A 24,688-nucleotide genomic window follows, 5' to 3' on the forward strand; every position below is an offset into this window, starting at 1 on the left:
GTCAAATTGAAACTTCTAACCAGAAAAATAGCTTTTGCAATAAAAGATATAATATAAAAGTGATAAAACCTATGCATATATCTCTGCAATCTACAGAAACACATTAACATAAAACTAGAAGATAATAGGGGTCCGTCTGCCCTTAGCTCTTTTAAGAAATAACACAGGTGTTGGCAATGGGGGACAGGACTATTCCTCTTGGAACATTTGCACAACTTTCGACCATTCCAGGGAGTACTGACTCACAACAAATCTGAGGTTTTTCCGTGCGAAATAATGATTACATTGTATTAGTGCTAATAGGTGACAAATAGGGTGATCATGAAGAGCAATTAGTTGTGGAAACTCTACAAATTTCCCTTTAATGCCTTGCTCTCTGTCATGATATTTTTTGAAACATTCAAACCGTCTAAAGTAATGTTGTCAGAGGTGATCCACATTTGAGCGGAAATCAGCGAGACGTGCAGACTTTGTAAAATGCCCATAAAAGTGCATGTGTGTGGTAATAACAAGTTAGATATCTACATTAAAAGAGAGTACCTATTGGCACACACTGAACATAACCCATTGGAAACTGAATTCATTCATTCCCATAGGCTTAATACAGTAACCACCTGGCTTCCACAGGCAAGGGTTGACAGTGAAAATTTGAAATTGTAGTCATTTTGTGTGTTGAAACATATGGGAAAGTAGTCCTACACTTTGTCACAGTGACATTACCGATTCAACCAATTTGAAGAGCCCATTTGTATAGTGATTAAAACTGTCAAAAGTTCATGACTTTCTCATTTTGATTCAGAATTAATTCAAACTTTCATCAGTCTGCTTCCATGATTTGTTTTGCATTCTTCTAGAAGAGTTGTCTATTAAGGTTGGACTTCCCTTTAAGTTTCCTTTCTTAGAGTTCAAATGTTAGTTCATCGACTTCATATATTTATACTACCAGTAATTTACTTTGGAGCTTTTGAAGTGACATTATTTTGTAGGCACCTCGAGCATCTATAGAGATGAATATGTACACTTTATAAATATTGTCAAAACTATCATCATACAAATCTTTGTATAGGTGACTGGTCCCTTTTTAAGTCTTTCAATGTAGGGAAACAAAAACCTGTAACCCATTTTTCCATGCGCTGTTAAATTTGTTACTCTACGATTCATGAAGATATTTGGACTTACCTTTTCAGTATTTGGTTTGACGCATCTTACAAAGTATGGATTGCAGTTATTCAGAGCAGACATCAGCGAATGTAGTGAATCCTGAAAGATTCAGGGAGATACCAAAATGTTATAATAATATATTAATTAACTTAATGCAAAAAAAACACCTGTTATCATCAATTAATAATTTTGGACAATATTTTAATGTTTAAACAACAAAAGTAAAAGGATGCACATATTATTTGGTTGGTGACATTAATGGTATGGAATTTTTTCAAAAGCATTCCTCTGGTTATGATAACATCTATGATTTAAGATTTACCAATACTTAGGTATGAAAGAGAAGTCTTTAATATATTCCTCATATCCTGATATTTAAAATTAATGTATTTTCCATTATCATACACTAATTATATCTATTAAAAAAATCAGGGTTGTTTTAAACTACTGAATATAAACTATCAATTTCAAAATCTTATTTTACTATCAACCATGCTTGTTTCGTACTTTCTTTCTTTTTTCCATTTATTTTTCTCTCCTACTTTTTCTTCTTCAATCTACTCTTATAGTTACCAATTTCACTACTGAATGTCTTAATATTATATTTACGAATTTTATATCATACCATTTGCATGTATTTTATACCTTGCATTTTCATTTGTAAGTTCAAGATGTATCAGATTTGAGCGGTGACTATGAATTTTTAATATTATTCCTTGTAAATGCAATTCAATTTAAACGTATTTGGCCCCTCCCTCACCTTGAACTGAGCGCTGACGGTAGCCTTCTTCCTGGTGTCCTTACCCCTTCCCCCTCCTGACTGCTGGCTCTCCGCTACATTCTCAAACAGGTCATAGATGAAGTCAGATCTGAAAGAAAACAAAGAAATTTTAGTTAAATAAAGCATATTACAGTTAAACCTGCTTTAGTGACCACCTGTCTACAAAGACCACCTGTCTACAACGAGCATATCTATTGTTTCCCTTGAAAATGGTTTCTCATTGAAACATGTACTGAAGGAACCTGTCTACAAAGACCACTTTTTGTGTTTCCCTTGGGCAGTCGCTGTAGACAGGTTTGACTGTAATAGTAACCAAATATATATTGGGGTCATTCCATGAGGTTGGGGCAAAAACGTGACAATGCCCATGTAATGTTGGTATGAGATCGTACACATGGAAGATGAAATCATCTCTTGAAGATTTGTATGCAATGACTATATATATATATACCATATATATATATATAGCAGTGCCCTGCCAGAATTGTTCCTGTTTCAGTTGCTTTTCTTCAAAATTTTTGCTTAATACACATTTCTCTTTTTACCAGTGTTACATAGACATCATATTCATATAACATTACGTAAACTTTGAGAGTTTGGGTCTATAAGATTGATTCTCCAACCACATAGAATGACCCATTGAGCAAGTATCCATCCCACACTATGGCCTATCTGAAATAATAAAAATGTAAAGTTTGCATATCACTGTATCTTTACCTCCTATATATAAACTTCATAAAATGTCTCACTTTATAGGAGAAGCAGATACAGGACTCCGACAAGATTTTAAAAATATGATGTTTAGTTTAATAGTCTTCCAACGAGCTTAAATCTTGGCCATGAACTGCACCAGATCCTGATAATATTCTCAAAATAGAACACAATGAAATGCAAATATTTCTCAAAGATCGAGCAAACTAAAATAAGGATCCCTGGTGCAGCTGCACAGATTTGATTTCCTTCTTCTTGGCATGGTGTCAAAGCGATGAATGACACATGAAGAAAATGATTGAAATTCAGAAAATATGGTTGACACACATTATTAAAGATAATTGACCTTACATGCAAGATCCCTCAATATCTCTTCCGGGGAAAATTTCATCCTTAATTAAAAACAAGAGAGATTCAGAATCCATTGTGATAGCTACTGAACTACATGTACACTGTAAGAAACGATAAGTTTACACAAATTTTCCTATAATGAGAGAAATATTTCTGGTCAAATAATTCATGCTGATAGCATCTCTCCATATCAATATAGAAAGTCTCTATTCATAGTTTATATGTTTATATATATATCATTTTAATGATGGCCTTTGCACTGATCATAAATGTACTATTAAAAATGTTGACATCGTTGTAATAAGAATTTAAATTGTTTAATATTGTGGGGTTTAGATCCCTGAAAATTTGGAGTGGAAAATCAATGTTCATTTTCAATGGTATCATACTGCAATGCCAATAGATCTACACTCATACATTACATAATCATCAAGTTAAAAGTGATTTCACAGGAATACCACTTTCACCAATCATTTCATCTTTTAAATCTATAGTGATAAACCAATACAATATTCTGTACGATGTACATCTATTATAAACATTAAATTGATATATGCTAAAGTACTTATTCATAAGAGACAAAAATACAAAAAAAATGAATTCAAGTTTTATGAGACATAAGTTGCCTTCAAGATGCATCTATAAAGATGTCTGCAGTGTTTCATTCAAATGGCTATACCTTCTCATCAGTATTACAACAATGGACTCTAATGCACTTCTTTCCACTTCTAAACTGAGTTTTGAATAATTGGAGAATTTGGACAGAAATACAACTCAAAAGATGTTATCCCAAAAAATATAACCCCCAAACAATGAAAGCAAATATTAACATCACATCCTTAAAAAGCCCCCATCCAACCGCACACAAAATATTTGTTTATTTTTTTGCAGACTGCAAATCATTCTCATCACAAATATAGAATTTCAAGCAAATTAGATCTGTTACTGTATCAAGGCACTAGAGCCGCTTACAAGCAGGATCACGATACTGTCAGAATGGATTATGGAATACGGCCAGAGAATTTCAGACATGACAGTTCATTTTCAGGAATTGGATTAGGATATTCAAAATAGATTATAGAAATGGTTTTAATCTCGTATGTTTGAATGTTGAAATGAAAGAATATACAAAAAAAAAGAAAAGAATGGGCTCTGATGGCCTGATCTCTATGGTCTATTGTTTAGGTGCTTTCACCATATTAACTTGATTAACATCAATCATGAATGCTTGCACGGCAGCTAAACAAAATGGTGTATCCAGAATTTGTAGGGGGCATTCCCCTTCAAAGGGGGAGGGGGGAGGTGGAATGTAACTGAGTTGCCCTGCATGATATAAAACACTGCTAAATAGAAACCTTTGCTGTTGTCTTTTTTTATTTTTTATTTTTTACTCCAGGCCTTCAAAAAGTGAGGCATATACCTATACATGTATTTATGCCTCTGCATGCATCTATATATAAGAACACTCCATCAATTTCTGAAATAATCAAGAGTAAGATTAGACTTCAAAACAAAAGAGGGATAGAAAGATTCAACTAATGAATTCCTTTGATGTGACATTTCATCTGCTAAGGGTGAAAAGGGCATTAACTCAAATACTTTGAGAGAGTTAGCATCCTTCTGCCTCTCATCATGATTTCATGATGGCTAAAATACGATACATTACATTTTGACACAAAAGATATTATCAGTACTTAAAAGGGATAAAAGGAATCAGTTATTACTGACTATGGATTTAGAAGGATCAGTCTCCATTATATATGTTGTATTATTCATTGCAAGCTAAGCCAAACAAAAGACATTTAATCTTTATGGATCATTTTCTAGTACCTGGTGAATAACTAAGCTTTCAAAAGGGGTCAAAGTCATTGGTCAATAATGGTCACACCCAAGAGATTTCAGTAACAGATATAACAGATTACTTACATCCACATGTATTTAATTTCTAAATAATATTTCATAAGAGTTACACTAAATATATTATATGTACAGCTTGGGCAATAATACATGTAAACTATGCAATAATTGGTTGTACAATATATAATATAATGCAGAATATTCATTAAAAGATAACCAACATGACTGATTTGCAATATAACTTTCAAATGAGATTAATGAAAATTTCTCTGCATTTATGATGTAGGTGCTATGACTTCAGACATACAGGTATATTGCATATTTCTCATGTAATCATTGCTAAACCACCATACACCATGTCCCAGAAATTGATTTGTTTGTGAATTGTGAAACATTTGTTTTACACAATATTTACTGAATGAAACTATTTCTAGTGTAATGTTAGCAAGACATCGGTACTATCTTTTCTTCACCTACCATTTGATCTGATAGTGTCTATATCTCCAAATGTTCACCAAACTTGTATTTTCAAAACCAGAAATACAGAATAGCAGTGATATCCATCACTAAAATAGCATCTCACAAATGCCCACACTCGATCATATCTTGTGCATGTATAAACAGAGAGAATTTTTCAGAAGTATCGACCAAGTCTTATGTTATTCTAAACGATTCACGATAAGGAGCAAAAGTTTCAGCAAATGCCTGATTGGATGCATGAGATAAAACAAACGCACATCCACGATTTTGAGTTGTGTAGAAATGACTCTCCTTTCATTCTCAGCAACTCACAAAAGGAGCAAAAAGCTTCCAGCAGGTGTCTGGATAGTGGATACAGAACATAACAAATATACTTCCAAGATTACAAGAGTTCTTCAGCAAAGTAGAAATGACTCTCCTGTATTCCAAACAATTCACAATAATTAAAAACCAGTTTTTAACAAATGCCTGGATACACAAGATAACAAATATAATTCCAAGATTTAAGCAGGTCCACCTCTCTCTGCTTATTAACAGGTGTGAAGCAGGTACAGCGGATTTGCGCAGAAGGCGCAAACTTCTCCCCAGGTTGACTTCCACAACAAACTCTTGGAAGCAAAGTTACAATCCTGAGGGACCGCAAGCCCTAGCAAACTTCAAAACATTCCTGAACAGTTGTCGTCATCGCAGAGCGCGGACCGCCTCGTCAAACTCTATCGGTGGCCTACCAACTTCCTGCTCTCTGCAACAAGGCTATACCTGCCAATTCTAATTACCCACAATTCCTCTGGTTTGCTCGCGAGAAGGCGAGGGCTTGAAGGAAAATCACCCTATTCCCCATATTAAAAGTGTCTTCCACTTGAATATTGTATATCCTGCCATGGAGAAGTGCCAAGCCCAACACCCATAACAGGGTGCCTGCATGGAGCCCAAGACTATTTGTCTTCGTCTTTTATTTCTTGAAATAATGACAAACAAAGAAAAGTGATTCCTGTTTTTAACATTCAGAATTTCAATATTGTTGTTTCTATTTGGGAGGGGGGGGGGGGACAAATTCGTTTTAGTTTAATGGATTGAATAGGGTGTATGATTGATTCAATTCATTTTCGACTGAAACTAAAACACGCATTCTAAAAAAATCCGAACCTGTTGCTCGGTTTAAGCTTTGGTTAAAAATTGGGTTAACTTTCACTTTGTTAAATGTGTTCTCTGACCCAGGGTCAGGTTTAACTGTATTGATATAATGCAGACCAAAATGTTTAATAGCAGAAGATTATTTCTCCTTAAACCTGTCTGTCCTCAGAAGACAGGAGATGAACGAAGAGGAGCAGAGTAATACTAACACACATCTGATATCATCTCAGAACAAGGTTGCCTGGTTTTCATTGACCTTAGCAATTGGACCCTCCTCGGTTAATTAAAGAGAGAGAAGAGAAATGGGTTAAATGGGAAGGGATGGAGAAGGGGTATGAGAAGGCCATAGACAAAAAAGGGGGCATCTGTTAAAGTGGATAAGGTAGTGGAGTAGAGGGGAAGAGAAGAGGAAGAGAAGAGGAAGAGAAGAGGAAGAGAAGAGGAAGAGGGAGGAGAGGAGAAGGAGGAGAAGGAGGAGAAGAAGGGAGAGGAGGAGGAGAAGGAGAAGAAGAAGGAGAAGAAGAAGAAGAAGAAGAAGAAGAAGGAGAAGAAGAAGAACATGAAAAAGAAGAAAAACATGAAAAAGAAGAAGAACATGGAAAAGAAGAAGAACACGAAAAAGGAGAAGAAAAAGAAGGAGGAAAATAGAATCTAGAAGATAGATAGATAGAGTCTAGAATCAGTGGCAACATATTACACATTACATTGACAATTTAATACATGTACATGTACATGCATGTAATGCAATAAATGCATTACACCCTTTTTATAGCTACATCCAAATTTTATGTCAATTCATCCAAAGCAGTCTCTCTTAATACACAAATCTAGCTACTTTCCTCTTTGAGGGTAAGCAGTCTGATCAGTACTCCAACTTATCAGGGTGTGGTTTACACTTGCTATATCCTTTGAGATGCCTCCCCACTAGCCTGATCAACCTCAAACTGATGATGATCAGCAGTTCTTTAGGTAGTACCGAGTTTAGAGTTCCCGATCTCTATAAGTCTGATCCCTGCATGCTCAAGGCATGAAACTAAAGGGCCTAAGAATCCATGTCAAGTCGAAATGTGATTTCCCTATCCAATTTACTATTTAGCCTGCTAATTAACTACGTACATAGTCATTTTTCTCTTCTCTTCCTTTTTTTTATAGCAAACAAACCTTATTTTCCTTGGGACAAAATATATAGGACAAGTTCACATCCCAAGGGTATCAAGGAAATAGCATTTTAAAAGCATCTACCCTACTACGGTATACATAATTCGTCGCTGTTTTCACGAAGTGACGGTAGTGAAAAAAAATTGCATTCACTTTGGGTGACGATTTTCCTCACTACCGTCACTTCGTGAAAATAGAGACGATATAATTAGTCAGTAATATGCATCTGCACTGCTCACTAGTATGCATGACCTACACTGATAATAAGCTAGAGCTAGTAGTGATCAGGTCAATTTCCTTGGATTATAATTAGTTGGCTTCTTTTAAAACGTTGGCTAATGGAAACAAGTCCTTTAAGAGGCTTATTAAAATCTACAGCTGCATGTAGCCCTTGCCAGCATGAGGGAAGTCTGTAGATAAACTGACTGCTTTTGGCACCCAATCTATAGACGCATCCATCCTCATAAGCATTACTTCACACACCCAGACGGCAAAATTAAGACAGAATCATAACTGCTAATAAAGTGCACATAAAAACTTCATCAAGTTTCATATAAAGAGCTGCAATTGATCTGGTTCGATTAAAACCCCTCCAATCAATGGCAAACTTTGCTACAGAGTTGCAATATATATCAATTTAGATTTAATTTAATTAATTGCAACTGTTTATCATACAGGTCCAACATATACTGTACATCAGGTGCAGAAAACCAGGACCCTCTTTCATAAAACCAGTTATCAATAACAATAAAATGCTAAATTTCTATGACAACTTTGCTCTCAGCCAATCAAATTCCATGATTTCAGTGGCTAATAACAGTTATTGTAACTTGTTATTGATAACAAGTTTTGTGAAACAGGGCCTAGAAGGGAACTCATGCCATTTTGCACCACAAGTCTTTTTACTCTATTAGAAGTGTACAATTATACTGGCATATCATTTCCTGAGAAGCAGAAGTATGTTAACTTTACTATTTTTACATGCATCTTGCCATTTTGTTACTTAGCCAACAATATTACTCAACTTTACACACAGGATAGCATTTCTGATGCCATAATCTATACCCAATAATAGTTACTGGCACTATTTTCAAAGTCAACATTATTCTTTGATAATCAGAGGCAAACCTTTTAAATAATTACTTCCACAAATTATTGTATGAATACCTGAAAACAAATCAAACATTGTGAGTACTGGTTTAAAAGAAGAATAGCTATAGTTTGTCACCAATATGACTCAGCAAATCTCTCCAAGCCACGCGCCACAAGAAATCAAGATCTTACAAAAACATCAAAAAATAGTTTGCTGAGAGACAGAAAGACACAAATTCCATACAAAAATATGAGTTAATGCCCTTCTAACTTCTGAGCAGACGGAATTTTCTTTTATTAAACATGAAATGTCAAGATGTCTCCTCTCAATCATCGACTTGTAACGCAGACTAGCTCAGATAAAGGGAGATTTAGAGCTCACACTAAAAACAACCTGATGAATTATGACTGGCACCTCTTCATAAATCTGGAACAGTCGGAAACCATGTTCTGCTTTGTCCGGTTGCCATAGCAAACGATAATCACTCCCTCGTATGATTCAGGCATCGATAAGAGAATCATGTTTGAAATTAAAGTGACAACTATATTTTATGATTTAAAGATACAATGTATTTTCTCAAAGGAAACAAATTTTCAAAGGCTCCATTTTGATCAGGAATCATGCAGTTGGTTGGTTTGTTTGTTTTACCAGACAACTGAGAAAGCATGTGGATGCTTGTATTAATGAGGGGAACAACAGCTTATGTCCTCTCTGAGAGACTTGGGAATGAGGATTAATGTCTTACCAACCAAAGGGCACCACTGTATCAAATTGGTTTTGAACCTAGGACCTCCCTATAACGAGACCACTGCTCTACCACTGAGCCATCAAGCCTCACTTAATTACAACAATCTTAACCAAAAATACAATATGGATGAAATTATATAAAGATTCATTCAAACATTACATACCCAAATACAAATCATTGTCTTCATTCAAATATTACACAAACAAAACTACGCTGAGGAGGAATTATTATTTAAAAAAAAAAAAAAAAATTTGAATATTACATAAACAATATAAAGGATTACCATTTCTCATGCAAAGATTGCAGTATACCTTTTCGGGGAAAGAAAAGGTTTTGAGAGCAAATACGCTCAAGGATAAAAGCAAAGGGTGAGGTTTATTTTAGCGCTAGGAATTAAATCTTGAAAAATCATTAATGAAAAGGTTTTGAGAATTAATATTTTTAGTCAACAAGTGATGCTCTAATAAAATTTCGCAACTGAAAAGATTTGCTTTAAGGACTGTAAAAGTACTGTCTGTACTAATAAAGCTAATCCTGAATTGTCATTACATGTACTTTCTCTTGTAGACATTGCAGTTTACTAAAAAGCAACATAAAATATCAAATATCATACACTATCACTTCCAGGAAATTAATTCTACTTTCAGAAAGCAAACTACCAATAAAAATACAAATTATGCACACCCCGATTGAGATATATGTAGCATTCAAACTTTTCATTCATCTCCTTATCATAATCCCTGGGGGATTGAACTCAAATTCAATATCCCTATTTCCTGCACAGACGATGAAATGTTCGCTGCAGAAGGCAGACAGACTATGCTCAGCATTACGTGAGGTCTTCTTGTGTGAGGTCCTCTCACATGTACCTATGCAAGTTTAGCTTAGGTCTTGAAGGTCTGGAGAACAGACTATAAATGTTACAGGTTGAGACCGCGCAAGCAGATATAGACTTACTCTATTCCTATTAATGTATAATTTCAAACTGTGAAAAGAGTGTATAAGCCTGCAGAACTAGCCACAGTATGGGCACTACATGAGTAAAGACTAACAAGGTCTTCATCCAAAGTACCATTCATTCTTTATCTCCGGAAAGAGCTTTCAACAACTTTGTTTTGTTTTGACAATGCAATAATCCTGAAACTTCAATAACATTTGTATACTTGATCAAGACTCTTTCTTACCCCCCCCCCCCCCCTCCTTCTACAATTTAATTCATAACATTTGATGACCTGACTCTGTTGGTTAGTGTGTCATTGAATAACCTGCATTATGATCCACTTCCATATGCTACATCCCAATTGAGAGCAATTGACCCTGTTTATTATCAAACATCATTCCTCCCACGAGTCCTGTAGCCATTCATCATGACACACTCCATCACATCATTCTTGTACTATCTGCTGAAAACCTGATGAGCATCAACTCAAGATCTAAAAGTATGAGTTCATGACATCTATGATCCAAGCCAGCTCTCAACAGACAATAGTCCTCACACATAACGTAAAACCAAATCACCTGGGACCAGGTTTTATAGGGTGCCACTAAATTGATAGAACCTTGGGTGCAATAAAACTAAAAGACAGTATCAATGGTAAATGATAATTTCATTTCTATTTTGGCATTTGTTTGAAATGAAATCATCAATTGGCATCATAACCTGCATATTCTCTTACATTTCCTTTCTGTTCACAATATAAATACACCTGGGCACTGTTTCATAAATCATGTTATCAATTTCATTTAAAGCAGCTTTAATATGTGTGCTAAATAAACACCAATCCCTATTGATCAGCTACATGTACAATGAAGTTTAAAGGTTGTTAATCTCCATCTTCAAGTTCTACAGAGCTGGGCTGATTGCCCCTTTGCGGGGAGTCAATGAATGCTCAATGCAATGAGATTTCTTTAAAATTAATGATGCTGCCCTCTATGACAATTTACAAGAAAGGGAATCTGATATGGATGAGCACAAAACCTCTTCACAAGCACAGTGAGTTCCTGAATTCACAATCGCGCTGTATCGATTCACAAAGACATTCAAAGGACATAGTTCACTTAAATCACAAGCATGGCTTTCAGCTTCTCAAGACAATCACTCTCGATCATGAAGAGCATGCATTCCTGCTACAGAAAACTTTCATTTGTTCGGGTAATCATAACATATAGTTTAAGTTTCTACCGACCTTAAAACTTAGTAGGCATGCCTGATATCGTCAACACAACTGGTTGCATGGGACACAATCATGCAAACGTTCCTCACTAATAATTCAAGCATGATTACAGTTGCAATAGTAGCAAATCTTGAAAACAAACATTGCCTTACAAAAATAGCCATGAAATCAAAATGCCTTACTCCAAAGTGATGATATCATTTTATTTAACCTGGATAACAATCTTCTACCCAGTAAAACAAAAACCAAAGACATTGTATTGCAGGTTTCACTGTAGCAAGATACAGAAAAATGAAGCACACTACGCCTAAATGTACAGGTTTATTTCATTTTATTTTCCCATGGCCATTTTTAGGTGCTTTACACCATCTTATAAATAAGGTTTGAGAGACCTTACCTGCTTTCTTTCATTAGATGTAGGATATCATCTCTGAAGGTATCCCTGTTCTTCTCTAGGAAGCCTGTCGTCGTGTAGAACACCTCGCCCGCATAATGCCGGATCCCAAACCTTTTGTCCGTCACTCGAGGCTTCACATAGAACACGTTTTTCTAGAAAAATATAACATAATGTAAAAACATAATGTAAGTGTAAATAAAACATGGTCTTTATAACAAGAAAACATTCAGAATAAAATTCAGAGTTATCAATCATGAATGCATTCAGATATACACTGTAGATAAAATGGGGATTAATTTAAATGCCACAAAATACAGGTGGAAGTATCAAACAAATGTACAGCCTAAAACAGTGGTGTTTTGGATTGTTGTCCTCATCGACGGTAATAATGCCCTCGTATTTCTTGTTTTACAATTGGCAGTCACACATCTAACTAATTTTTTTTGCAGATATTTTATATGACATTATACGTGGCACTGACAACAAAAGATTTTAGTAAAGAGTATTATTTATCAATATAGATTTTGCTTCTATTTTGTAATAGTTGGTATGTAGGAGAACTTGCTCAAGTTTACCTTTAATTTCTTGATAAGCTATCAATATCATTACGTAAACAGAGCTCTAACATTACATTATATCAAGAGAAAATATTAAAATCGTGTTCGTTATTAATCTTACATTGTGTGTGTCATGTAGTTTCTCAAGCATGGTCACATCTGTCCCTTTCGGGAAGCGACTCTCTTCATCGATCAAGGATAAGATGCCAAGTTTCTGGAAAGAGAAAGACGATCAACAAATTAAATATAACAATACAAATAACTGTATGTTTTAGAGCATTTTTGCAATGGCTGACAGTGCACTATCACCCTGGTCAAGTTTCCTTCAATACCTGTATAAATTTTGCAGTTGCACACATTTCAAGAAGAATTTTGATATAAATCTTAACTCTTAAATTTAAACTCAGAAATATTCTGGAGATGAAACTTTTGTGACTTGTTAATAACAGCCATATTTGCTGCAAAATATTGTCATGAATCACAACATTTGGGTCCTGTTTCATAAAACCTGTTATCACTAAGTCACAAGTCTTACATTTCTAGAACACACTTGCTCACATCCAATCAAATACAAGGATTTTAGGAGCTCATTTCAGTTTTTAATAAACATTTCAACAAGTTCTATGGACCTGGACCTGGACCACTTGCAAAATTCAAAAAATGTCTGTACATGAAACTTTCAGGTGTTACAGCATCCATTCTATGTCTTCTCGATCTGTTCTTCAGTGCTTACCTTCTCCACCAGGTCTAGACACTCTCCGTTGTCCTGGTAAGCAATGTCGACCCACTCCAGACCCTCTGCAGCGTATTCATGTTGCTCTAGAGAGAAGATGTGCTTGTTGAAGTACTCCTGAAGCTTCTCATTGGCATAGTTGATGTTGAACTGCTCAAAACGATTCACCTACAGAGGGAGAAGAAGGACTTAAATTATGGTACTCTGCTACATTCTAATACTGAATCTTTTAAATCTAAATTTTAAAAAAACACCCTAGTAGAAGACCACGTCATCATCTATTTTTTGTTCTCAATCCAAATATTAAAAATTGTCATTTTATCTTCAAATCAAATGTCCATCTCTCCTACATACCTCTAAGTTCTCAGAATAAAAAAAGGTGAAAACACTAATAAAGCAGTAATATATGTAGTAGCAGCAGTAGACATTATTATTAGCCTGAAACTGGTTCATATTTATTTTTGTTCAAATTTTAAAAAAATACACCTGTGCCTGCAAGATATCATGAACACCAATGTAACAGTAGACCTTATTATCAGCCGGTTCACTTTTCATTTTATTTTTCAATCATTTTTTTGTTGGTCTTTATAGTAACCTAAAACAATAGATCAGTAGACCTCTCTATAAGTATATAATTATTTTACTTTCAGATCAAATTTTAAAAGGTTACCTCAAATCCAAAGATATTAAGGACACTGATGGAGCAGTAGACATCCTTATCAGCCAGTTATTGTTTCATTTTATTTTTAATAATATTTTTTTGTTATCTACTTTATAACTGACCTCAAAGTTCTCGAATCCAAAGATATCGAGGACGCCAATGGAGCAGTACGTTCCGAAGCCCTTGATGCGGTTGTTGATCTTCTGAATGATCCATTTGAAGCACTGTGCATAGAGCTTCATGGCCAGGGAATCCCTTGAATCAGCAGCCTATTAAAAAAAGGTCAAAGGGTTAAAGGTCACAGGTCAAAGATGACATGATATGATGCTTGTTTTACCCATCTACAGTATAGATAGTATCGATATGTTAGTTTTCAAGTATATTTCTTTGGGTGAATTCATTTTTCTGCCTTGTTGATTATATATTAGTCGTCCTAAGTAATTCAATATTGCAAAAACATTTCGGACAATTTAACATGCACTGTCTGTTTTATGAAAATATAATCATTTCCATCTCATCTGAAAGAAAAAAACAATGTGGAGAAAATTATTAAGAAAATAAATTTTAAATTATGATGTAACATTTCTTAATTTTTAAATACATATACAGGTACATGTAAGTATTGTAGCATATTTCATGATCTATTCTCCATTATTCAGTATCATAGTTTTGAAGAGATGCATGTACTTTTGTTGTTATTCACGAATAGAAGTAAATTTTAATGGCTATTCCTAGAGCCATAAAATAAACAACAGGCTATCATAGAACGAACTGCTTCTCCTCATAGTTCGAGAGGTATATTTAAAAAATGATGGTACCCAGCAAATGAACAATATTTATATTTATATTTGTCTGTGTTTTCTAGCAACCAGACAATAATTATATGGCAATGGAAAGTTACATACATGTTCATCTCATACATGTATGTGTGTGGGATGGCCTGCAATGTTGTAGATCATGTTTACTGTGCCCTACAATTTGGGAATTTGACTACATCAGTGCCTTCCATTCCTCTCCTATTAAAGCAATAGGCCTGTTTTCATCAGCTCGAGATTGCCTACTAGCCTGCTATTTCTGATTTGGGAAATAATCCCAAAGTTACAAATCGCATCTTCATCAGCTCGAGACTAGCTCAAGATATCTTGGGATGATTATCTCGACAAAATATCCCGCTATAATTGCAACTTCGAGCTGACGAAGACACAAATTAACTGGATAATTTGCGATCGGGATAGTTCAAATAGCGGGATATTTGGCAATCTCGAGCTGATGAAAACAGACAGACAGACAGACAGACAGACCTAATTTTTCTTTGCTCTGATCAAGGCTGAACTCATAAAACTTAACACTGATGGTAACTTTGCCATCAATATTAACTACCATGGCAACATCATCACTTAACAGCCAATCAAATCAAGGTTTCCATGGAACTAACCCTTACTGGTAAATTTACTATGAATGCTTTATGCAACAGGGCCCTGACCTGAACTAAAGTTTCAATATGAAACCTGATGACACTACCTGGTCAAGATAAAGAGGGGTTTATTAATGTATTTATTTAAGTCACATCTTTATGCTGAGCAGCCTTTTCACTCATGACTTTTTCCCTCAAGGTTCTTGCCTTCTGTATGAGCAGAACTATTCTGAACTGGACCTATGCTCTATTAAACTTAAATGACCTGTCCAGACCTGTCCTGACCTGAACTGGACTTAACCTTCAAGATCTGTCCTGAACTGAACTGAACTTTGAAGATGATATGTTCAAGATCCAGAGGTGTGCTGATGACTTCTCCTCTCAGGGTTCTAGTTTTCTATGTGAGAAGAACTGAACTGACTTGGACCTATACTCAACCAAACTTAAACAGACCTGTTCTGAACTGAACTGGCCTGAGTTGAACTGAACTGAACAGAACCTTCCAGACCTGTCCTGACCTGAACTGAACTTTGAAGGTGATATGTTCAAGACCTTACCTGGTCAAGATCCAGAGGTGTACTGATGACTTCTCTTCTCAGGGTTCTGGTCTTCTGCATGAGCAGAACTGAACTGGAAATATGCTTAACTAAACTGTAGATCTGTACTGAACTGAACTAAATGCAGTTGAACTGAGCTAAACCTTCCAGACCTGTTCTGACCCAAACTGAACTTTGAACTTTGAAGGCGATCTTACCTGGTCGAGATCCAGAGGTGTGCTGATGACTTCTCCTCTCAGGGTTCTAGTTTTCTATTTGAGAAGAACTGAACTGACCTGGACCTATACTCAACTAAACTTAAACAGACCTGTACTGAACTGAACTGAGCTGAACTAAACTTTCCAGACCTGTTCTGACCTGAACTGAACTTTGAAGGTGATATGTTCAAGACCTTACCTGGTCATGATCCAGAGGTGTATTGATGACTTCTCCTCTCAGGGTTCTGGTCTTCTGCATGAGCAGAACTGAAATGAACTCGTCCTATGCTCAACTAAACTCAACAGACCTGTACTGAACTGAACTGAACTAAACCTTTGAGACCTGTCCTGCCCTGGACTGAACTTTGAAGACGATCTTACCTGGTCGAGATCCAGAGGAGTACTGATGACTTCTCCTCTCAGGGTTCTAGTTTTCTGTGTAAGTGCATCCATCAGCTGGTATTCATCAACATGGAGCAGAGACGCTGCAATCTCCACGGCTGTGGAATACATTCAGAAACAAATTTTAAGTTTTCACATCCGGCACAAATAATATTACTATATCATTGACTGAAGTACAGTGCATTTAAAGCTGATAGTCATCAACATGAAGCAGAAGAGTTACTTACTCCAAGGTTGTGGATAATTTCATTTCATTTAACATTCTTTATTTGCTTAAAATTTAAAATTCAAAAGCACATATACAAAAAATCAAGCTTATAAAATTGAAGTGGACATCACATAAACAGTATACAACAGATTATATACACAAACATAGTTCAGTTATATTGCAGAGATGCATTACCTTCAGGGAGAGAAGCAAATAAAAATGATAGTTTTGCAAGTTAAACAAAATGTAATCTTGTTTGAAAAATCACACATCCCCCCATGTCCCGATCCAATCAGAAGGAAAGCATCACCGACCATGCCACTGCATATGACCAAGAAAACACACATCTTTACTAGTATCCTGCCCAACTACTATCTAATGTATAATAAAATTCACTTCTGATTTTCAAAGCTTTAGATTGAAAACAACTGTTACTCCTCTGACAGACACTAAAATAGCATATAATTTGTATTATCGCAATATATGGTTCATAAGCGTATCAATGATATATAATTCATCTTATTCATTTTTCACTACCGACAAGGTGTTCAATATTTACCATTCATATTCTCTACTTGAGCTCCACCGGCTGTGATAAACTTGATGTTGCCAATGTGCAAAATGGCCCCTAGTATATGGAAGACGTCGTGGACATTCTCATCTGTGAATTCCATCACCTTCATGGCATCCTATATTGTAGAGATGGAACAAGACAGGGTGTTAGGGTCTTACTACTGAGCTCTGATACTGCAATCTAATTTCAAGACCAAAATGGCTAAAAGTCATCTTTGAATTTTGTATCAGCATTAAATGTAAATATGTTATTTAGACTGAATATTAAAACTGTCATTAAAAATATACATGGAAAATCAATGTCATTGAATATATCGGTAAGTATCCCATCTTTTAAGACTACAAACTTAATTTCATATTCTACAATGTATGTACGTTCACTAATCAGTTATAATACAGTTCTGCTCTGGTCATAAGGATAATAAATTCTATTTTGTATCTTGAACATTCACAGAAGATATTGTTGGGTTTTATGAATTTAAAAAGAATGAAATTCCCAAGAGGACTATTGCTCCACACTTAGGATTTGAATAACCTTCCGATCTGCTCAAAGAAAAATGCTGACTTTCTTTACACCAATAAATTACCTTTTTGCATTCAATGTCTCATTTAATGTATAACCACTAAATTGGGTAATGATACGTGCAGACATTAATATTCATCTTTCAATTTCATCATATGTCCATGAACATGTATACCAGAAAGCGTCTGTTAGGAGCCAGACGAGGACTAACTCATAAACTTTAATCTCATAACTCATAAACTTTAATCTCATACCTCATAAACTTTAATGTGATCATAATAATAATTAGATCAATTTATACAGCACAGCTTCCAAATATATATATATACTATACTGTGCTGTGATGAAAACAAAAGTCTTAACAGTGGTACTTTACAAACGCACAATAAAAATATTTGAAAAAAACTATTCAAAAGCTCCTGAAAACTAATGCGTCGTCAACAAAACTTTGAAGACAGCAACAGATGAGGCTTTTCTTTTGTCTAATGGTAGGTTATTCCAAAGCTTTGGAGCGGTGCAACTGACAGCACAATCTCCCAGAGATACTTTTGATTTTGTGTGAGGAAGCTTTAGAGGCTAGACCTTTTGGCTCCAGCAAATGATACCAGCGTTACAATTTCTGCCTTACTCTTAAAGGCATCGTTTATCGATGTTATATCTGAGATGCATGGCCCTACATGTTTTCATTTTCTGTGATATGGTGTAACATTGAAGCCCTTCAAAATGATCATGAAGTGCCTCAAAATAGTAAGAATCTTTGAGTGACCGGTTTTACCATATACTCATTTTCCTCAATAGACTGTAGTGTAAACCAATAGCAAACAGTTTTTGAAATTTCAATTTCCAATCATAAATATCTAGATAATCAGACAGGTGATCAGCTTGTAAAAGTCATGGGATTCCTGACTGACCTTAAGGTTTATAATTATGATGGCAGCATGTGCTAAATCCAGGATTTTGTTTCAGAATCTGCGACAATGTTACCGAGTCCCTTTAATACTGTAGCACTAATAATAATAATGTACCTTGATAAGTTGATAGTTCCCTCTATCGTCCAATGTATCATCCCATGTACAACCGCTCTGGTTTAGGTAGTGATACTTGCTGATGTCTCCTAGACGAAGCTCTCCTGCAAACATACAAAGAAGACAGTACAAGTGTAATCACATCAAAATAAAAATAAAAAGCTGTAACTCCCAGTAACACATCAGCTCAAATATCTGCATTTTGATGCAATTGAAATGAGGGAGTAGAAAGAGTTGGACACAGAGTAAGACTGACAAAGAAACAACAATGACAGCGAGAGAAGAAAGAAAGAAGGAGATAGAAAAGAAAAGAAAGAGAGAGATAAATAGAGAGGGGGAATAGGGGGAATAAGCAAGGGGAAAAATTGAAAGAAGTAAAACAAAAATCATCAATAGACAAAGTAAAACTGAGACAGACAGAAACAAAATTATATGAGACAGATGGATAAGGACTGGAGAGAGAGAGAGAGAGATAGAGAGGCAGTAGAAAGAGAGAAAGAGAGGAGGGCAGACAGAGAGGAGAAAGACGGAGGAAGAAGACATTCTGAAGTAGAACAAGGGAAAGAGAGAGAGAGAGAAAAGGAATACACAAAAGAGGCAGATAAAATGAAAAGAGAGACAAAGACGGAAATAAAACTGAAACAAAGGCACATCTCCCAATCCCATTTCATGCTTCTAAACTTCACAGCAACATCAATCTAATTTGCATGGATGATTTCCAGTGACATAATACCAAATCAATTACATGATTCCCAGGGGCCTAATCCCCTTATATGCAGTAACCTTCATCTGTACTATCGGCTAAGCCATGCTTCTCATCCCTACCCCTTTCCCACCATCCCCATCAGTGAGTGATACTTAGGGTCCCTCATTATAACACCATTGTAATAAGCTACATCTAACATAAACATCTGTCTCCATTAGACTTCGTTTTTAAATCCTATATTTATAAACACACTGATGGAGTTCTATATGACCCATACTATGAAAACGATAGCTCCATTTCAATCAAATTCTTATCTTAAACACTGGACTTAACATTATACCTGAACCAAACCCTAAACCTTATATAACATGTACATTACACCAGGACATGTCCTTTGGGATTTACTCCACATGTAACCCCCCCCCCCCCCCACTGTTAATACTATAAAACCAATGTACCCTAGTTCTCATATCTGCTTCCATTTCATCATTTTCTTCATGCTTTGTTAACAAAAGAGCACATAAATCTATCAAAACACTAACAAAGGATCAAGATATATATATATTTAAACTTAGGTTCATTGTACTTTTGCAATAACAAATTTGTTTATCGTCCCTTATCCCAGATAGAGATAATATATATGTAAATTAATGTTCTGTAACACTGTTAAAGTGTGAAATTGGCAATCACCACCTCTGTTTGGCTCACTGCACATCAATAAGCTAGAATTGGCTTTCTTATGAATGAGAGATAAATGCCATTGAAAAAGTATCATGAGTTTTAAAACCACACAGCAATACCAATTAAGACAGGCTCCCAAATGGTTGTTATGTGTTTTTATTTTTGTGTTTGTTGGTACACATTTGATGGCATTAAAAAAAAATCCCCTTTCCCTGACTATCCCAGAAGGATTAGCTATCCATGAAATTGTTCTAAAAATAGAAAATATTTTGATAAAAAATACATTACAGGTGCATGGATCAACTGCCAATTTTAGACAAATTATAATATGATTCAACCAGCCTTTACTAACATGTATTTTTATCTTTTGAAATATCAGGAAAATATATGTATTCTTTTCAAAACCTACAAACCAAAACGTTGGCCAATGATGTGGATTCTTTAAAACATTTTCAGCCTCATTTTTATCACCAAAAGCAACTTTTACATCAAACAGGCCATCTCTCCCAAGCACAAATTTTCTCTTTTGTCTCTCTACTTTTCTCTATTGTTAGCTTTATATATATTTAACCATTTAACCACTAGCTGTTTCCCCAATCGACAATTACAACTGCTCACAGACCTAATATCACAAAATAGATATATATTCAAACTACTCTCAGTCTGTCCCTTTAAAACACAGTTACAGACAAAAATAAATGTAATAACCCCTAAAAGTTTGAATTAGATGCGTTGATTTATTCAGCTCTGGCATGAGTCACTGGAAGGGAATCCCGCAAGATGAATGGCCTAAAGTGGCAAGGGGGAATTCTGACGCACCACAACCCAACAAGATTGAATCATTCTGACACGTGCCGTGCATTTTACGCCACTACGAATAACACACAACGCACTTTGCTGCATTTGGGGAATATGCCACGTTTGTTTGGTAGAGTGAAATAATTCATTACCTGATGTTACACTGTTTCGTTAGGAAGTGACACTGACTTGGGTAATAGTGATGTATTTGAGATGGAGAGATGGAGTGGGGGGGGGGGGGGCATCTGTGTCATAAAATGCACCTGTTTTAAGCTTTAAATGCAATGTACTGGTAGGCTTATTCTGAAAGTTAAAGTTCTGTTCATTACTTTTTAATATACACCAAAATAGTGACAAATATATTCTAGAAAACTATATGTAAACAATCAAATGCTTGAGAGTCTGTGGTAATTATATAATTACCCGGTCCTCATGAGATATAACTAAATTTTTTAACAAATACAAGAAGATGTTCAATATTATATATAATATAATTAAGTGCATTTTGGGAGTAATTCTCACAGAGTAAACTTATCAAAATACAATAAAATTAACAGATTTGATGATTGTGTTGCAATGCAAACTAAAAGCAAACGTTTTATCTAGATTTCCCACAGGAAGGGGATGGACACACAATCTCCAATAACACGCTCCCTCAAGTTGAAAATTTACATATTTGTTACCATAAAATGAACAAATAGAAGTACTAGTCCTCAAGCTTTGTCTCTTTCAATACAAGCTTCACTCTGAGATATGGGGATAGCTTTGGGATTGTTGGATAAATTCATGAACTTCTAATTTTTAACTCTTGAGGTGAGATGCTGTAGCAAAATAATAACTTGCTCTCCTCTATTTCATGTTTTAAGAAAAGAATCATTGTGATAATAAAGTCAAGCTGGTGTTAACAATTATGTTTTTTTTTTTAATGTATAATTTTTTAAAAATCTCTTTCATTCTTTCCTCCTCCTCCTCCTCCTCCTCCTCCTCCTCCTCCTCCTCCTCCTCCTCCTCCTCCTCCTCCTCCTCCTCCTATATTTTACTTCCTTGTGTATTTTCGATATTTTCTTTGTTTTTCTGCATTTTGTTCTGCATTACACATTACTTTTTTTCACTCTTCTTCTTCTATCATGTCATCCTTGTTTACTTCTTTATCTATCTCTTGTTCTACTATCATGTCATCCTCCTTTAGTTCTTCATCTTTCTCTTCTTCTGATATGTTTTATTCCTCTTTCACTTACATGTTATTCAGTTTAATGTAATTCACCTCCCGACGATGACAAACAAATGCCTATCTACAACTGAAACCAAGAATAATCTTCTATTTTTCAATGCTTACTATTTCCAACTCACCATTGAATGTTTTTAAGTATTTATTATGTCCCCCATAGTTACTAAACCACTCCATATCGAAAATAGCACCTAAATCATATACTAAGTATAACATTACATCAACAATAGATTCTTTGATAATTTTATGTAACGCCCTGTGAAACAACAGTTAGTTTGTAAGAGCGCTATAGAAATTACTTTATTGTATTGTAACATGTATGTAATTTCTTATTTCATGGGATATACAATCACTTCATTCGATGAGAAATTATGGTAACTGAATAGTATGAGTACTATTCATCAATCATTCAATTAATTCAATTAATTACCTACTTGTAATGCTATTGTTAATCACATAATGCACAATGTAAATCTCAGTTTCGCCTTTCAAGAATCTCATAATCATGTCAATCAACCCTACTTCTAAATCATTACGGGACATCAACTTCCTTTAACAATATGGAGAATGCTCCCCAGGAAGTGGAGAATGTGCATACACTGTGCGAGTAAGCCTGAATCTGATGACCTGAAAATTGGGGTAAACATGTATATTATATGCATCTTATTTTTACCTTTCATTTTCGGGTCGGCCCCTGCAAGTAGGCAGTAGAAGATGTGATAATTTCTCTCTTGGGGATTCTGTCCGACCACACGATTCTGAGGTAATGAGAGAAAAGAGAGAGAGAAATAAAATTAACAATATTCTTGATTTATATAGCACGTATTTCTACTACGATGCATCTAAGTGGTTTAAAGAAATACCATTACCCAGTCATCGGAAAGACAGAGACTAGGATATAAGATAATCATATTGTAATATGGTTAACATTCTTATATTGAATATAAATAACAAGTTTTATAGTATTACATGTAAACAGATATAAAAAAAAAAAACATTATTAGAAATGATCATACATATTATCATTCTTGATAACTTATGTTACCCATATACACCTCAAGGAAAGAGTAAGAAAATTACTTTATAAAGATTCAACAGGAAACACTTATGAAATTTGTGTATAATGAAGGGTAAGAGCAGTATTGGGAAAGAGTAAGAATAATCTACAGGTAGTTCGGAATAAGAATATTTCAGGAAGAGATAGGCACAGATAGAGGGGGAAGAAAGAAAATGAGATGAAGAGAGAGAGAGAGAAAGAGAAAGAGAAAGAAAATGAGAGGAAGATAAAGAGAGGAAGAGAGAGAGACAGAGAGAGAGATAGAGGGAGAGAGTGGAAGACAGGCTGTTGGAACAAAAGGAGAACAGTCAGAGAGTTGAAATTTTAGACATTGGTATCAAAACAACAACTCACCTTTTCAAGAAGGTCTGTCAGTTATGAGTCAAGGATCATAAGATTAGAAAATAAAAAGGAACAATACTTGTTTCTATATATTTTCGAAATAGAGAGATTATTTTCAGTGTATCACCACATACATGTAAAAGTATTATAATATACCATTGATCACATGAGCCCTTGAATATTTCATATAGCTGGAAACTGCATGAATGTGCAATGAAATGTTTCAATGGCTAAAATATAAGAACCATTTGAACTATTCCTTGATCAACAACTAAAAGGAAGAGATACCTACTGAATAATTTTTTGAAACTAAAACTGGCATACCGGTAGGTTTTATTCATGAAACAGAAATAGTTATGCTAATTTAGAAGTTTATAACTTAATTTCCATGTACCGTACTTTAAACCTCATCCACAAAATTTGAAACATTTATTACAGGCATCTGTTAAAGTTAAACATTTGGAAATTCAAATAACAAATGATCAAAAACTAGATGGCAGGCACAGATAAATAAATGTTCCTTGATGAAAAAGACTGATTTGAAAGGATACAGTCTCGGATCTTTCCTCCACATATAGAACCGGACTGGGTGAACTGCAGTTGAATGAACTTTCCAAATCTGCTGGAGTTGTTGTTATACACCGTCTTGGCGTTCCCGAAGGCTTCCATGATGGGGCTGCATGGTAGAGAGGAAATGAGATAATCATACACGACAATCAAATTGGCAACAGTTGTCAAATTCGTGAATTTCAAGGAGGATAAGTACGCTGAATGCTGGGCAGATGTAAGCAAAGATGCATGATGATGTGAAGAATGATTAAAATGAGATTTTCCTGGATCAAAAGGACACCAGTTGTCAAATTCATGAATTTCAAGGAGGATAAGTACGCTGAATGCTGGGCAGATGTAAGCATAGAGGCATGATGATGTGAAGAATGATTAAAATGAGATTTTCCTGAATCATAAAGACAACAGTAATCA

General features: G+C 35.1%; 1 protein-coding gene across 6 annotated transcripts in view; it reads right to left on the bottom strand.

Moving 5' to 3' along the window:
• Positions 1–24,688, bottom strand: part of LOC373228 (myosin-like protein MlpC) — a 68,122-nt gene that overhangs the window by 38,456 nt on the left and 4,978 nt on the right. For 5 of the 6 annotated variants that reach the window (XM_030990066.1, XM_030990065.1, XM_030990064.1 and 2 more), the window contains exons 4-15: positions 24,259–24,383; positions 23,720–23,733; positions 22,982–23,066; positions 18,896–18,999; positions 17,334–17,463; positions 16,546–16,664; positions 14,119–14,265; positions 13,336–13,503; positions 12,724–12,816; positions 12,046–12,197; positions 1,922–2,030; positions 1,180–1,260 (exon numbers count right to left, since the gene is read on the bottom strand). In XM_030990066.1, coding sequence (XP_030845926.1) covers positions 1,180–1,260; positions 1,922–2,030; positions 12,046–12,197; positions 12,724–12,816; positions 13,336–13,503; positions 14,119–14,265; positions 16,546–16,664; positions 17,334–17,463; positions 18,896–18,999; positions 22,982–23,066; positions 23,720–23,733; positions 24,259–24,383 — 1,327 coding nt within the window. Of the gene's footprint in view, positions 1–1,179; positions 1,261–1,921; positions 2,031–12,045; positions 12,198–12,723; positions 12,817–13,335; positions 13,504–14,118; positions 14,266–16,164; positions 16,227–16,545; positions 16,665–17,333; positions 17,464–18,895; positions 19,000–22,981; positions 23,067–23,719; positions 23,734–24,258; positions 24,384–24,688 lie in introns of those variants that run through there. The other variant, XM_030990067.1, reaches the window with a different exon arrangement.

Source organism: Strongylocentrotus purpuratus, unplaced genomic scaffold (genome assembly GCF_000002235.5).
Source record: "Strongylocentrotus purpuratus isolate Spur 01 unplaced genomic scaffold, Spur_5.0 spur5_scaffold_19, whole genome shotgun sequence".
Lineage (NCBI taxonomy): Eukaryota > Metazoa > Echinodermata > Echinoidea > Camarodonta > Strongylocentrotidae > Strongylocentrotus > Strongylocentrotus purpuratus.